Raw genomic sequence first — 16571 nt, 5'->3', positions numbered from 1 at the left:
TAGGCCAAATGCATTCATTACTGAACTCCCCAAACCCTCAGCACTGCGGAGTCTGAGCACAAGAGGGCCACCCCAAGAGTGTTCCGTCACATCACTGAGCTCCTGTCCGCTGTCACGGTCCTGGCGGGGAAGGGTGGAGTGTGTCACTGTGTGATTTATGCCCTAAGCCCCGGAGGCCATGAGGAAGATTTGCTCTGTGTTTTAAAGAGGACTCGTTCCTCCGTCATCACTCCACTTTACTGCTGGTGGTGGTGGTCATGTTGTCATGCTCAAGTAAAACATCAGTAGTTAGTGACCCTGAAGACCAATATCCAGGTTACCTGTAGACCAACGTAAAAGGGTTCAAATCAAGACAAAACAAGGGAAGACCAGGGACTTGACATCGGAAATCATCTTTCCCGTTTCATAAAACAGTTTCATTACTTTCATCAGAACTTTTTTTTAATTAAAAGCCAGGCCTAGCAAGAGTGCAGTATACCTGAAGAAATCTCAGATAAAACAAAACGACTACGGTCTTGGCATGCCAAAGAGATTGTAAACAAAGTCTTGTGTTCTATGTTTGAAACGTTTGCACAAATGTCCATCTCCAATAAAAGGTAGGATAATCAGGTAAATATTTAGCAATTAATAGGATAAACTTTAAATACAAAAAAGGCAACATCTTGGGAAGCACGACAAATGTATTTCATCAAGTACTACTGAGGAATTTTGATGCCATCTGGAAAGAAAATAATTGTACAGCTTCTCAAGAGCCAAAAAAAAGGCTTCGGAAACAGATCACGCCGAACAACCGATGCTCGTCACAGAAGATTTAATAACGGAAATACCCTAAGTCACTCGACCCGCAATTAAAATTCTAATTGAGGTGTGAAATAAATAGAGGAGGACACTAAAACACTGAGGTGAAACAAACAAAAATAACAACCATACAGTTCAGGAGGCCCGGAGAGAGAGAGAGAGAGAGAGGAATCAGGAGACCCAAAGTTAGACAACGAGACCGACAGGCATTACAGTAGCTGGGCAGACCGCTCCCGCCCGGAGGGGACTGAAAGACACTGAATCAGATGATAAATTAAAAGAAGGAAAAAGAACAAAAAAATATTTCTGGAGTAAAATGGCACACATCTTTAGTTTGTACACACACACATGCACAGGTGCTGTACAAACACACACAGAGGGGTTGTGTACACACACACACACACAGAGGGGTTGTGTACACACACACAGACACACGCACAGATGCACGGACACACACGCACAGACACACACAGGTGTTCAGGCACAACGGCTTTAGAGTCCTTTCTCAGCACCAGTACAGCTCAGGAGAAGGTGTTTCCCTTCCCACATGCTGAGTAAGAGAATTCAGTAGGAATATTACTCGCCACAGAACTACACACACACCCATCGGCTGGTAAAAAACAACACAAATACTGTTTGAAAATGACAACGAAACTCTGGTTCTGCTCAAGATAAAAAAAATAACGTTGCGTTAATGGAATATGGAACATTGTTTGAGTCAGACGCGTGATCCCTTGATAGACGAATGTAATGCAGAAAACTCTCATCCTGGAGTGCACCAAGTTCTTACAGGCCAGGTATCGCCTCAGACTGGGTTTTCATTCAGATGTGGAGCATGATGTCAAACTCAGGCAGGGTGACCCCCCCCCCCAAAAAAGAGGGGGCCATGTTGGTGTGCATGACAGACATTGTGTCTTTGTTCACATACAGCATCTGAGTGGAAAGTGTGGAGAGTACAGGAGTGATTGTGTTCGGGGTTTTGGTTGTTTGGTTTGTTTGTTTGTTTGTCTAACTCAGAAGAGGGTTGCTGACAGAGTTACATTGGCTGTGGGGTGGGGAGTCCGGCAACATGAGTGAAATGAAGGATCCCATAGTATCTGGCTCCCCATTGGCCAGGGCTCTATGGTCATCATGAGCATTTGGGTCCCCATTGGCCAGTGCCATATGATAATCTTGATCATCTTGATCATCTGGATCCCCATTGGCCAGTGCTCTGTCATAAGCCTGAGCATCTGGCTCCCCATTGGTTAGCTTTCTATGGCCGTTTTCAGCATCTGAATCCCCATTGGCTAGCACTCTGCGATACCTCTGAACATCTTGTACCCTATTGGCCAGCTGTGTGTTGTTGTCCCCTTTGCCATTTTGCTGTTTGCTGGGCACCTCTGCACGGCTCTTCCCACTGTCCTCTTCTCCCAGTGTCACATCCGCACCTCCGATTTCAACCACGCCCAGTGAGCTCCCCACTCCTGCTCCATCACCCTGCTCCTCCGCACTGGGAGAGCCTCCAGCCCTACAGGGGGCGCCACTGGAGACGGCCCCTGGATGTGGGAGAGTGTCCATGGGCTCCGAGGTGTCTGGGCTCTTGCTGGCCACACGGCGGTTCTCCCTGAGGAGCGCACGGACCCGGCGCGGCAGGCTGAGGTCGGCTGGCTGGTCCTGGAACAGCGGGAAGCGGAACACGCCGCCGTTTGCCTTCAGAGGAAGCCCGTCTGCATTGAGCCGGGGTTGCTTAGCAACAGGAGTCCGCAGGGCGTCGTCTTCGGCGTCATGCTGCTGTGATATTACTTCGCCATCCCTGGCAGGCCGGTTGGCTGCACCCCAATTGCTGAGATTGAGAGGCTGAACCTGCTCCTCCTGGGGTCTGACTGCTACCACTGTGGGAGGAGGAGGAGGAAGAGGAGGAGATGAGGTGGGAGAGCCAGAAGGCAAAGTGAAGAGCGAAGAGGACGGGGAAGGGGGTAGAGGGGTTCCAGGCGTTGCCCGCGGAAACTCCAGGTCCTGCGCCAGCGCCTCCGACAGCCTCTTGGTGAAGGAGTGCCTGTGCTCGGAGCCCAGGCTGCTGCGCATCAGCTGCCGCACCCGCAGGCTGCAGTCCAGCTCCAGCGGAATGATCCGGAGAGGAGGCAGCGGAGACCGCGACCGCACCGCTCCTTCACCCCCACCCCCCGGAGTTCCCTGCTCCTCTGATGGTACACATCCGGAGCATTGGTGCTGGGGAAGGGGGTGAGGGTCCTTAGGCGGCCCAGTCGGGGTGGAGGTGACCGGGCTGCCTGAAGCAGAGTGCCTGGCCTGCTGCTGACCCACCGGGGACAGGTGGAGGCTGGGTACGGGGGTGGAGTTGAGACGAGCGGCCGTTGCCATGGCGCCCAAGCCCAGACGGGTCCTGAACAGGTCCAGTGGGCACAGGCCTTTAGTGGGGCTGAACACGGCAGGAGAAGCGCTGATGCCAAAACCACCGGCGCAAACGACAACGGCTGCCGCAGCAGTGGGAGACACCTGGCAGAGACCACTGGACTTGGGCAGGGGGGGCACTTGTTCATTGGGTGATACTTGGGAGAGACCACTGGACCTGGGTGTGGGGAGGACCAGATCCTGAGGCTCCGACTTCACCTCCTCTGGTTTGAAGGGGTTGGCAGGAGGAGGAGTGGTTGTGGATGAGGAGGAGATGGGGGTGTGGACCTGAGCTTGGCGGGGGGTGCTGTTGTTCTGCTCGTGAAGAACAGGGGGAGGAAGGAGGGCAAGAGGAGCCTGAGGAGGAGGCAGCGCCCCCTGGCTGAGCGGTGGTTTGGTCTGGAGGGGGGGCCGGCCCTGGTTTGCCCTGGCTGCCATGACTTTCCTCCGGCCTGGGGGTCGTCCTCTTCCCCTACGCACCACCACACCATCCACAGACACTGCCTGCTGAGACAGCGAGAAAGGGACCAGCAAATCCACCTTATCAAACCCACATTAACAATGCAGCAGGAGACTGAAAATAGGACCATACAGTCATTGTAATGTACAGTTAAAAAACATACAGTACATCAGCAAAATACTTTAACTATTAAAAATATTTAAATATGTCAAAGACAGCTATGTCAAGCAAAATCTGAAGTTTTTTTTTACTGGTACAATATTCTAAATTCAACAAGTACAACTGTTTTCCTAACTAGAGAACAGGATTAACATGCTCATGAAATCTCAACATTCCCCCCTAGTGGTGTGGAGGGAGACTGCACTCAGACCACAGCAGACTTGAGCCCTCATTCATGCCTCTTATTTATCCTATTTATCTAGTGCCCATGTATTTGAAGAGACCGATACAGACAGTAGTAGAGTGCAGAAGAAGAGTGAAAGCAAGGACTGACACTCACTGGAGAGGCGAGTTGGTTTCTCTTCTCTCTCTGCAGGTGGAGGGGAGGCCTTCCCCTCATGGGCTTCATGGGGATCACGGGCTCCAGGGCCTTCGTGGGTTTGAAGCCGCTGTTCATGAACTGCTCATAGGGCAGCATCAACCTGGGAAGAGGGGCAGATACAGGAGCATTCAGTCGGTGGGTGATGAGCTTTTGCGTCACACTACAACTACACTTCCACTGCAGTCATTCATTAAGCAGGCCCTGGTCCTAATTCACTCACGGTAGAACACAGCTACACTTTCTTCCAGGTGTTTTCGATAGCCTGTCTCCACCTGCCTGTCTATACAGAGTAGGGGCACCAGTACGACATGAGTATCTTAGTCACATTGACAAACAGCAGTTGTGACCGTCTTGCGAAATGTGTACTGACTACACATTCCTGCGTGACACGGAACAGCACAGAGATAAAGCGCCTCTTTCTCAGCTGGAAAAAAAGCTTCTCTTAGAGTTCCAATATGAAGCGTCTCATATTGTTGTGCTCCCTGTGAAAAGGGATTTTGATTCTAAATGACGACGTGAATGCCCCTTCTACTGAGTGAGTTTTGTCTCATACAGCTAATCGCATTACACAGCCGAGGTTACCATGGCGACACATGACTGAAATTCCTGTTTGGTGCAAGCCTACAGCCTCTCAGGCTTGCTGTAGGTAGGTAGCGTGTTATTTAAAAGACAAATGCAGGTGGGACAAATCTAGCCACCTGGCAGCCAATGAGGACACCAGTGTGGTACACACACACACACACACACACACACACACACACACACACACACACACACACACACACACACACACACACACACACACACTAGTCCCTCCGTGCGGTTTCACCATCTCAGTGAGGGAAGAATGCGCTTTAAGGAACACTAGGTAACATAAATCACAGGCTTGACTGCATTACACCATGAAGGCCTCAAAGTTGGCCTCAAATGGCCTGGCCTAGGAGTGCCTTTGATTTTAGTGCTCCTGAAACAGCATTGTTGATTGGCTGGAATAGTATTGTCTGTTTCCTGTTTACAGAGCCGGGATTGTTCACAAACAGTAGGAACAGAGTTCTTTGGAGCTAGGGGGACCAAGAGGCAAAATGACCTGCATTTGACAAAAAGTGTTATTTAATTAAAGTGAGGTATTTAAATAAAGGCTGCACCTTTGATTACCTCCACCAGTGGAATTGAAAACATTGAGGAAAATAGACATTAGTATAGTTCTATATAACTGATGTATAGGACATTAGTACAGTTCTACATGACTGATGTGTAGGGTAGGGAGCAATCACTCTCCATGTCAGTGTTTCCGTAAGGGAACCTGTCCTGGTGACATTAGTATAGTTCTATCCACACTCTCTTCTCGTGGTGACATTAGTATAGTTCTATCCACACTCTCTTCTCGTGGTGACATTAGTATAGTTCTATCCTCACTCACTTCTCGTAGTGCCTCGTGGTGACATTAGTATAGTTATATCCTCACTCACTTCTCATGGTGACATTAGTATAGTTCTATATAACTGATGTATAGGATATTAGTATAGTTCTATCCACACTCACTTCTGGTAGTGCCTCGTGGTGACATTAGTATAGTTCTATCCTCACTCACTTCTCGTAGTGCCTCGTGGTGACATTAGTATAGTTCTATCCTCACTCACTTCTCGTAGTGCCTCGTGGTGACATTAGTATAGTTCTATCCGCACTCACTTCTCGTAGTGCCTCGTGGTGACATTAGTATAGTTCTATCCTCACTCACTTCTCGTGGTGACATTAGTATAGTTCTATCCTCACTCACTTCTCGTAGTGCCTCGTGGTGACATTAGTATAGTTCTATCCTCACTCACTTCTCGTAGTGCCTCGTGGTGACATTAGTATAGTTATATCCTCACTCACTTCTCATGGTGACATTAGTATAGTTCTATATAACTGATGTATAGGATATTAGTATAGTTCTATCCACACTCACTTCTCGTAGTGCCTCGTGGTGACATTAGTATAGTTCTATCCTCACTCTTCTCGTAGTGCCTCGTGGTGACATTAGTATAGTTCTATCCTCACTCACTTCTCGTGGTGACATTAGTATAGTTCTATCCTCACTCTTCTCGTAGTGCCTCGTGGTGACATTAGTATAGTTCTATCCTCACTCACTTCTCGTGGTGACATTAGTATAGTTCTATCCTCACTCACTTCTCGTAGTGCCTCGTGGTGACATTAGTATAGTTCTATCCTCACTCACTTCTCGTAGTGCCTCCTGGTGCAGGTGGCGGCGCTGGTGCTGCCTGGACTTCCTCCCAGCTCGTTGTACACCGTCTTCCAATGCCGCCTGGTTGTGACCTGCACACACACACACACACACACTCAGTCAACACACTCACTGTAACACACTCTCTAACTCCATGAGACGCACAGGCACAGCTGGCCTCACAGAGCCAGATGAGCAGGTGGCCGATTCTGTAGCTATTTTGCGGTGTGTGTGGTGTCAGTTTGCAGTGTGTGTGTGTGTGTGTGTGTGTGTCTCATTTTGCTGACTCACATTTTCGTAGCCTCCCAGCCTCTTGACCACGGAATACATAAGGAAGAGGTCAACTGTAGAGTAGAAGACAGAGTAACCCATGTTTTAAATAAATCAAATGTACAATATGTTTTAAAAGCATTTGTTGTGTTGTGTATGTCTATGGCATTGCTTTGTTACAAAGTTATGCCAGTAAGGTTAAAACAAGCATAACTTAAACATCAGTACGTGAAATACATACATTAAATAGAATATGAACCGTAGGAGGGATGTCAACAGGAGACTAACGATCCAGCACTCATTAACTCTTGAACTTTGAGTCAACATCAGTGAACACCCTGAACCCCCCATACAACTGCGACAGGACCACATCGGCGCCTATTTCATTTTGGTGGAAGAGTAACCACTATACTGCAGACAGACAGTAATATTTAGGGTGGAAGAGTAACTCCCCTATGCTACAACAAGACAGGGGAACACAAGGGACTTTACAAGGTGTTGGTGGAAACAATTAGCATGTGCACTTGGTGTGACATTTCTAACCCAACCGCAGGAGGAGGGGCTCGACATAACTATGCTGAACCAAAGACAACATGTGTGCCTTCATTCCACAGTTTAGCTTTTGTTTAACAGAAGATCTAACAATCCTGTTACAGATTGGAAATAACTTGTGCCCCACCCTTGTGCACTATGGCCATGATATGACGTAGTCACGTGCTGCTGCCCTGTCAGTCTCGTACTCACCACCTGAAAGCGCAGTTTCTCCAGGCCCTCCACAGACAAATTACAAACCCTCACTCTCTCTCCCCTCTTATAACCTTTAACCTTGACGCTACGTGATCACTGGGCCCCCAGTCCCCTGACAGCGCAACCATGAGCTTCCTGAAGCCTCTCCCCCCGCCCCCCCCATCCAGTACACATGACAAGGCACTCACTCTTCTTGAAGCCCAGGTTGGGCACCTTGCTGATGGGGGAGCCGCGTCGTTCCATGAAGCTGAAGAGCTGATCCAGGAATAGCTGCTCCTCGGGGTGGTGCAGCCAGCCGCCGGCCCACTGCTGCTCCGCACTGCCCAGAACGTTCTCCTGCACAGAGGAGACAAGGGGGATATATATATATACATTTACTGTATACACACACACACACACACACACACACACACACACTATGCACATGTTACTCTGAAGTCTGGTGAATGAGTGTGTGTGTGTGTGTATGTGTGACTTCATAGTGAGCTAGCTACAAGGGATACATTCATATCCCTAACATCTCCCTAACATATGAATGTATGAATTCATCTGCCATGTTCTGACTCTCCTTCCCCTTCCCCTCCCCCTCCATTTTCTTTCTGTTGCCTTTCTACTTGTTCCAGGGGAGGGGGGGGCAGACAGGCTCTGGAATGCACCTTGAGACAATGTTATTGTTTTGGCGCTGTTTAATGAAATCACATTGAATTGTCTAACATACACCACAATGTTTGCTACTCAGAACATTATCCTGTGCAGAGGAGACAGGAGGCATATGCTGACTACATCACCACACTGACATGTACTATGCACTGCCAAGCACATACTCCTACTGTTAGTCCAGAGACAAATGATGGGAGACATGGAAACACACAGCTTGTGTGGACTATACTGTTGTCATGCTAAATCAAAAGGATCATTATACGATCTTAAAATATAGCTGAAAAAATGAATTCTGTGATGAACTGACATCTTATTAAAAAAAGACACATATTACATTGTAATAAGTTGTTCTACTAAACAGATGAAAGGAAGCAATGTGATGTTGATTAAGAGGACTGCCATCAACAGTATGCTTCTTACACTCATCCGTTCTATCCATGACTCTGACGGCTGGGTGTTCGGCTGCTCCTGGACTTTGCCAAATCTGCCTTTGCGCTTGCGAGGCCTTCCTTTCAAACAGATGGAAGGGTATCCTGAGGTACATAGAGAGAGAGAGAGAGAGAGAGAGAGAGATTAAGCAACACAAAAATGTCTTGAATGTCAAAAATGTTTTGTAAAAGAAATCAACAACAACTTTTTCATCTTCTGCAGACCCTGCAGTTTTCTTATGGCTATGGGTAAGCTATCTGCTAACAGTGTTGCAGATACGGCCCTGATGTAACCCTTATCTGGCGCTGCTGTGGCCCTTCTGTGGCGTGGCTGTGGTGCCGTCCTGACTCACCGAGCTGCGTGAGGATGCTGGCGTTGGAGTCGAGCGTGGGGTGGGTGAAGGTGTCCCGGCAGTAGAGCACGCGCGTGTCCTGCTGCACCATGCGGATCTCCTCCAGCGTCTTCAGGTGGGGGTCCTGCAGCTGCGGCCAGCCGCCCAACTCCTGAACGCGCTTCTCTAGGGAGCGGTAGCGACAGTACTGGGGGTAGCTCAGCACCCGCACACTCACACCCTCATCCTCATCTGGACAGAGAACAGAAGGGGAGACCGGGGGGAGATAGAGAGAACGAGGGAGAGAGAGCAAGAGTAAGAATAGTACCCAGGTATTTTTCATCCCTAGCAGCTCCACCTTAGTTCAAATTTCTGAGGATAAAACACAAACAGACACCCATGACAGAACTGGTTTCACCACAAGCCGTCAAGAGAACACCCAAGTGATGGTCATTACCAGATTACTGAATAACTTGTTGCGCAAGAACGAAACTAGTTCACTGGTTCAATACATGTTTGTTTGCTTATATTTGAGGTTAACAAAACAAACAAATTGCCATGAATAAGTGAACCAACAACAATCTGTCAATACGATATTGATCAATATTTCGTGAACACAGACATTCTTTTTTTATTTTATTTCCAGGTAACATTGGTGTTCACTCTCTAATGTCATTATGGCTAAACATCTCACCGACCACACTGAAGTCAAGCTTTTAAACAGGAAACTCCAAAGTGACATTTTTACTGGGCCAAAAGCCATTCTGGAGTACTGACAGACCAACCTGATTCATCCACATGCACGGGTCAGTAACATTTATTTCAAATGAAGAAACCTACTATGACACACACACACGGCAGAGACAAAGAGGCATATAGACGCATGTACCTTGTGTGTTCATTTTTGGTTGTTCCGATTCTGTAGAAGAGGAAGTGGTTTTACACATGCAGTCTCCATTCACACCGCCTCTTCTCCACACGGGGGGCTCTGTGCAGGCCCACTTGGCCAGGTCTTCCACCCGAACCACGATCCGCTTGGACACCGCCAGCACTTCGTCCTGACAAACAAGCAACACACGGATCGGATCATCAGTGGTTGCCTCGACTGTAAACGGTTTTTAAGGTTTTTAATGAACGGAGCCAAGCGAGCGGGAGCCACCAGCTCTAAACGCATAAAGAACTGTGTAAATATGATGATTCTTCTTCTTCAACCAACGACAGTGTATTTGGCTTTGATGTGAAAATCTACATATATCAAACTAGGTTATGAGTGTGGAGACAGTTCTGTCATCTCGCAACTAAGACACAAGGGGAGCGTGCTTCAAATGAAACCTCTCCTCTCTAACCAGGGTTATATGATATCATATACACACCCGCCAGTCAAAATGTAAATATTACAAAATGAAATAATATTAATGGGACATTTCGTACATTCCTCGTCACCTCTCAATGTCATCCTTAAAATCTACCCAATTCTAATTTTGTTGTAAGGTCAGTTTGAGCATGTGCCAACAAGTCATGAAACATAACACATAAACCTCTTTATCAGATACTATGCTGTGCGAGGTTGTTGAGCAACACTAGCTCAAGTTTCCCCTTCAGAAGGAAGTGTCTTATCGCCCATACGAGTCGCAGTAGCATTAGTTCCAGACTAGCGTGAGTTAGACTAGCATGGCAGTTGTGACTAGCAACAATAAAACACGAGAGTGAGAGTGTGCATGTGTGTGAGCGTGTGCATGCACGTGTGTGTTTGAACGTGTGTTTTTCTTCCACAGTGACATGTTGAAGCATATTGATACAACCACATTCTACTCTAACTATTCTACTGTTATTTGTATCATCTGATTCTGTAACATACCCCTGGATGTGTACTCCGTCTGTCTCACTGAGATCTGAACGACTAGCATCTGAACCCCTTCCCCAGATAGCCTTCCTTCCCGCTATCACCTTTTGTCCTATTTTCTCACACCCCCACACACACAGGTGAACCCCCTCACCCCACTGTCTCCCCTTCCTGCCACTACCTATAGGGTGAGGTCTCACACACCACCACCCCCCCCCCCCCCCCCCGTGAATGGTATAAATGCCAACACATTATGCAATCAGGTAGGCCATTCTCTGAGCAACACGCTTAGAGTGGGTCTCCCCGCTGAAATCAACCCCATAAATCCTGAATGCGTCTTCCGGTCCGTTCTTCAAGTTGGGCGTGTTCATTAGATTTTATCAATACTGATTCTCCCCCCATACTATTGTATGTGAGATGTTCATTTGAACAAGTACATGCGTTCAAGAATTCGGAATCCCAAGGTCCCCCAACACCTCACATCCATTCAGAGGAGAAGGTTACCCCCCCCCCTCCCTGCCTAACGGGAGTGAGGAAAAACAACTGGCAACACCACATCGCGACCAGAACCTCCCTGTTTCTGTGTGTCCTTGGGCTTTTTGGCCTCCTGGAGCTGTGGGTTCATGCATCAAGGTGATGGACTGTCCTCCCCCAGAGATACACACTCACACTAAAGGGAAGGACTATTGACATTCGTATGGCCACAAGGGATACATGGCCCTTGGACATCCGTACACTTCAACCTGCCATCCACGTGCTTGGAAGACCACTCTGGAAACGGTTCCTGATTCAGCACTTCTTGTCACGGTAGAGACTGCCCACCCAGAACACTAACACACATGGCAGAAGGAATCTCCATATGGGTGGTGGTTGTTTACATGGTTATTCTTGTGTGAGCATAGAAATGCTCCTATGGGGGACTGATGGAACTGCATATTGATGTTTTCCTACTCTGATTGGTTGTTGCATGGTGGTTCTTGTGTGAGCATAGAAATGCTCATATGGGGGACTGATAGAACCGCATATAACTATTCTACTGTTCTACTACCTGACTGAATGGTATAAATGCCAACACATTATGCAATCAGGTAGGCCATTCTCTGAGCAACACGTCAGTGGGTCTCCAGGCTGAAATAAACTCCAGAAATCCTGACTGCGTCTTCCGGCCCGTTCTTTAATTTTGGCGTGCTCATAAGATTCTATCAATACTGATTTTCACATATGCCATTCAAAGGAATCAATACTGATTTTCACATATGCCATTCAAAGGAATCGAGCAAGAATAAAACGCACACAAAATGCGAAAATACAGCAGTGTCCACACATCTTATTGTGATATTATAGCCAGTGACTCCTCGCTGAAATCCTACATCAACAGCCATTCATTCAAAACTGAATTTCTGACATTTCACAGCAATGAATCATGTGACAGGCATGAGTTCAGAAAAACTACAGATGACATTTCCAAATGGAGTGTGATACAGGACACGCCTGTGCCGTTGTGGGGACAATGTCACTCTGTCTTCAACAAGCGCACCGTGTGCTAGCGGCTGCTCAGCACCAGGGCAGGTATAACAGCACTGAGATTATAGATAGATGGATACTTTATTAATCCCGAAGGATTACCTAAATTTCCTTCGGGATTAATAAAGTATCCATCTATCTATCTATCTATCTATCTATTGCAACAGGCCTTTTGTCCCTGTAATGTTACTGGGGCCAGCCTTCCATTTAATCACAATGGGAAGTAATTAGAGATGGCTGTGGAATTTGGACCGCCTGCCCAGGGACTGCAAAAACCTCAGGAGTCATATAAATATTTGTTCAAATTTGACGTAGACAAAATGAAATGCACTCGAAGTGGGTGGAATGCAATGCTGGTGGGCACACACACACACACACCTGAAAAAATGGGTGTTTTTATTCCCACCACCCAAATAGCCAAAATAAATCCACTATCTCCACTGTTTTCTGTCTCATATTCATACTTTCCTCACAGGATAACCAAACAAAGTCAAAAGCATGCATTGGTCATTACCACTGTCTGCCACCAACCCCCTCCCCCCTAACACCCCTAACACTCCTAACACACACACACACACATACTGTGCTCTCTCAACCGCCCCATTCCCCCACCCCCATACCTCGCCGTGGTCCCTAGTCCTGCCCTTGGGGGTGTCCTCAGGTAGGAAGTAGAGTCTGGAGCTTGCCAACAGGTGGCGCTGTGCTTGGTCTTCCCACAGCAGGGTGACCTCAGCGATGCACACGGGTTCCTGGGGACCGCAGCGCACAAAGTAGAAGCCCCCCAGCTTCCAGTCCCGCCCAGGGGGCGCCATGTCAGAGCGGGAGCTCACAGACTTGTAGAAGGCAATGGACCCTCGCAAGCAGCTGGGAGCACCTAACCACTAGGGGGCAGAGGAGAGACAAGAGGCCACGAGATCAGACAAGACAAGGGGAAAAAAAGAACAGGAAAGATCGGAAAATCTAATAAAAGAAAGAGAACATTTTTTTTAAAGAAAATATCAAAAGATAATAGAAGAAAGAAAAATTGATGAAAATCAAACAAAAAGAAAATCAAACAATATGGAAGAAAAGGAGAGTCTTAACTACACAACAGCACACATAAATACATATCTAAGTAACAGGCTGTGGTTTTAAATAGTCTTGACAAACTGCTAGCCCTGCTAAAGAAGACACTGTTTAATGTGTGTGTGTGTGTTATGTTACCAGTCAAATTACAATCAAGCGCTGGTGCTAGGAAATGAGACATATATGACCATAATAGGGCATGGAGGAATGGGGAAATGTACAGTGTCTTGACAAACTATGGTAGGAAAGTGGTCATGAGAGACTGATTTCAAAATCAAACTATCTGAAATAACCTCCAACCTTGATATTCAAAATGTCCCCAGCCTTGATATTCAAAATATAGCTTTGCATGTCAGGCCAAGGCCTTAGACAATATACTGAGCAATACTGTCTGCCATTAGCCCTTCTTTTCCTGTCTCAGACTAACAATAGCTGGAAGTGCTTTTATTTCAGTTTTGGAGACTAGCTTGTGTCTCTCTGAGTTGTAGATATGGTAAAAATATAACACTGTTTAATCTCATCTGCCTGGATAGTATAGGTTGACAGAAGACACAAAAGCACATTCATTTCACATGAGCATGTCCAAACATAGCCTGTCCACACACTAATACACACTAAGGACACATGATGTAAATTATCCATTTCACCAATGGGTGCTATACACTTCTCAAATCAGCTCAATGTTTCTGGCAAAGCCACATAAATTCACAGTGGCGACGGCCTTAGCAGATCTATTACAAAAACAGCCCAGGAATGACGCACACACATCTCTTTAAAAAAAATCCTGTTTAAAGACTTATCAAAGAAAGATTTGCTTCGAGTCGTCCTGTAACAATCTGGAAAACAAAGCGTTCACCTTGGAGTAGGACAAGTATGAAAACACATTCCAATGCATTAATCTACTTAGTAACATATAGGAGTTGTGTTTGTTGGGAGGAAAATAGCAAGTTAAATGTTAATATTGTATTATTGGTATTTGAGTATTGATTTGTATGTGTAGTGTATGTGTAGAGTGGACTAGTGTGTATGGGTGGGGTCCACACTGAAAGTTGGCAACTCTATTTCTTAACATGGCAAATAATCCACAAAATTATTATCTGATGTTCTGTGGTTACACACCACACTGTAATGCTAGATGGTCAGAGTGCAGTACAGTCTACTTGATATTTCCAAACTTAGGCCCAAAACATGGCCGCAATGACTGATGTTCTCCTAGCTTCCCATGTGGAAAAGTTGAAATAATCTTTACATCCCCCACTTGCAAAATCCCTCCACCCCCCACCCGTAGCTTTCGGCAAAGCAAATCCACACGTCGATTGGCCGACTAGTGGTGAAACGTAGACCGGCTCAGTCTACAGTCAGCAAAGCCACAAAATAAGTTAAGAATACATTTCTCGATGTAATGTAGCCCATTGAAAAATAGAAACGTTTAAATGCTGAAAGAGTTGAACTGGCCTTCGTAGCGTTGCCTACCGGGTGGTCATCATGGGTAAAGCAATGTTTAATTCCGCAGTTTTGACCTTGGTGCTGACTATACCAGGAAAAATGTTTGCGATATTCCAATCAATCGGCAAGAAAAGTTAATCATGACCGTGGGGTCGGCTCAAATGTAAAATCGTTGTAGGGACCAATGTTAAAACTAAGATATTAAATCATTTCCGAGTACTGAACTGGCCATATTGAACATGGCTCCATACATGCGATTTAAGCATACATGGGAGTTAAAGCGAATAATTATAGAAGCTTACAAAATAACAAAAATTACATTCTAATCCAGTCGCAGAGACGTAACATTGTAGCTTTTCGTAGCGTTCTAGAGGACAACAACGTCAATTGTTGATGACCAACATCAGTCACGATAAAATACCCTACAAAGATATAGGAATTCAGCCATTACGAGATTCAACTCTTCATTAGCAGTGATATATCAAACGCTCCACCTCATAGATTTGAGTTCACGACATAAGGATTTTTATTACAGTGCCACCAACCGCAAGGTTTACGATTTCATTGCTCTCAGTTTAAGGAAGGTAAAACTCACCACTGCGCTGTTTTGATGATATCGCCAAGTTGTCGCATTTTGTTTTAACGTTTGAAAACATGAGGAAGATACTATTTTTGAAAAGCAAGTGAGGGATATAAGTGGGGGTTGGGGTTGAGTGAACCTAACTTAGCGTAAGGTATTCGACACGACACACAAAGAAATTAATTATTAACAGATATCGAAATATTGAAGATGAATTTCAATGACATAACAATAAACAACTGATATTGCGGAAACGTATTACATTTCTGGCTTGATTAAAATACAAAACCAGTGTGCTACTTCGCAAATGAATGTTGCAACTTCGCCAACTGAAACTTGGCTTAGCCTAATATATCAGAAAGTCTTGTTAGCCTGACAACTTTCAATACAGTGTCTTCAGTTTAAATTGTGTCGAAATCACAGGAAAACTACACTTAAATTTAATTGTTAAACAGTGTGCTCATACACCCGCCATCGATTATGTTTATCATTCTGACACAATACAAAATTACAAAAATATTTCATAGAAAAATAAAGTTTGTATTGGAGTTACCTGTAACCCATTCTGCTCCATTGCTGCCTTATGCATTCCCCTATTCCCCGTTGGTACCTCCTAGTCCTCTCATGTTTCACAGCCGGGTACTCACCGGCACACAAACAAATGCACCAGGAGAAAAGCCTTCGGTTTTAGTGAAAATAGGACAGGATTTAGGTGTGGCCAAAGTCAGTTTGCAAAAGTACAGCTCACTATTCGTGCCGACACGGAATGATTAAAAGAATACGCATAAACATCGCATGTCCTTGATAAGAGGTTGGATTGTGGGCAATTCACAGTTAGGCTAAGTCATTTAACTTCCTCATTATTTTTTAAAGCATGCGACTGAATAAACCCAAAGTAGCTTTATTACTACAGGCCTGTTGTAAATAATAATAATAATATGCCCGCAAATAGGGCATACAATAGTTTCTTCTCCAGAAATGTATTAATGTCGTTGATCTTGCGCAAACACAGGATAATTGAACAATATTAAGCTGCAACATGTCGGGTAAACTTTCATATGGCTTCCTTTCGTCACGTGGCTCACCACAATGTAGGAAACCAATAAGGCCCTATGGAATTTATCACGGAATCCTCTGATATACGCCTGAGACCATCCTTGTTATTTTATTTATAAAGCATCAATGTTGATGAGAAAATCTCCATCTTCCTTTCTTGTATTTAACAAGTCATATTTGAGTGGGACAAATGATACAACATAAAA

General features: G+C 45.8%; 1 protein-coding gene across 5 annotated transcripts; it reads right to left on the bottom strand.

The window, feature by feature from the left end:
- Positions 1–1654: 1654 nt before the first annotated feature.
- Positions 1655–16548, bottom strand: zgc:77151 (uncharacterized protein LOC337153 homolog). Of its 5 annotated transcripts, none has more exons than XM_031572229.1 (10): positions 15325–16548; positions 12839–13099; positions 9741–9909; positions 8873–9103; positions 8512–8624; positions 7620–7767; positions 6706–6758; positions 6409–6506; positions 4143–4290; positions 1655–3696 (listed from the first exon to the last, which is right to left on the bottom strand). In XM_031572229.1, the coding sequence occupies exons 2-10, from the start codon at positions 13028–13030 to the stop codon at positions 1807–1809; spliced, it is 3042 nt and encodes a 1013-aa protein (XP_031428089.1). In that variant the 5' UTR covers positions 13031–13099; positions 15325–16548; the 3' UTR covers positions 1655–1806. The 5 variants fall into 5 exon arrangements, with proteins under 5 accessions (XP_031428089.1, XP_031428085.1, XP_031428086.1 ...); XM_031572225.1 differs by having other exon boundaries at positions 15863–16548; XM_031572226.1 differs by having other exon boundaries at positions 1655–3693; positions 15863–16548.
- Between the last annotated feature and the right edge of the window lie 23 nt (positions 16549–16571).

This window comes from Clupea harengus, chromosome 8 (assembly GCF_900700415.2).
Source record: "Clupea harengus chromosome 8, Ch_v2.0.2, whole genome shotgun sequence".
Taxonomy (NCBI): domain Eukaryota; kingdom Metazoa; phylum Chordata; class Actinopteri; order Clupeiformes; family Clupeidae; genus Clupea; species Clupea harengus.
The sequence above is the reverse complement of the archived record's forward strand: the minus strand, read 5'-3'. Positions and strand labels throughout refer to the sequence as shown.

Coding starts and splice junctions, on each gene's coding strand:
- zgc:77151 (XM_031572225.1), bottom strand. CDS start 15,898: ATGCATAAGGCAGCAATGGAGCAGAATGGGTTACAG. Junction 9,910..12,838: donor GGACTAGGGACCACGGCGAG/GTATGGGGGTGG, acceptor CTTGTTTGTCAG/GACGAAGTGCTGGCGGTGTC. Junction 3,697..4,142: donor AACTCGCCTCTCCAGTGAGT/GTCAGTCCTTGC, acceptor TCGCTGTCTCAG/CAGGCAGTGTCTGTGGATGG.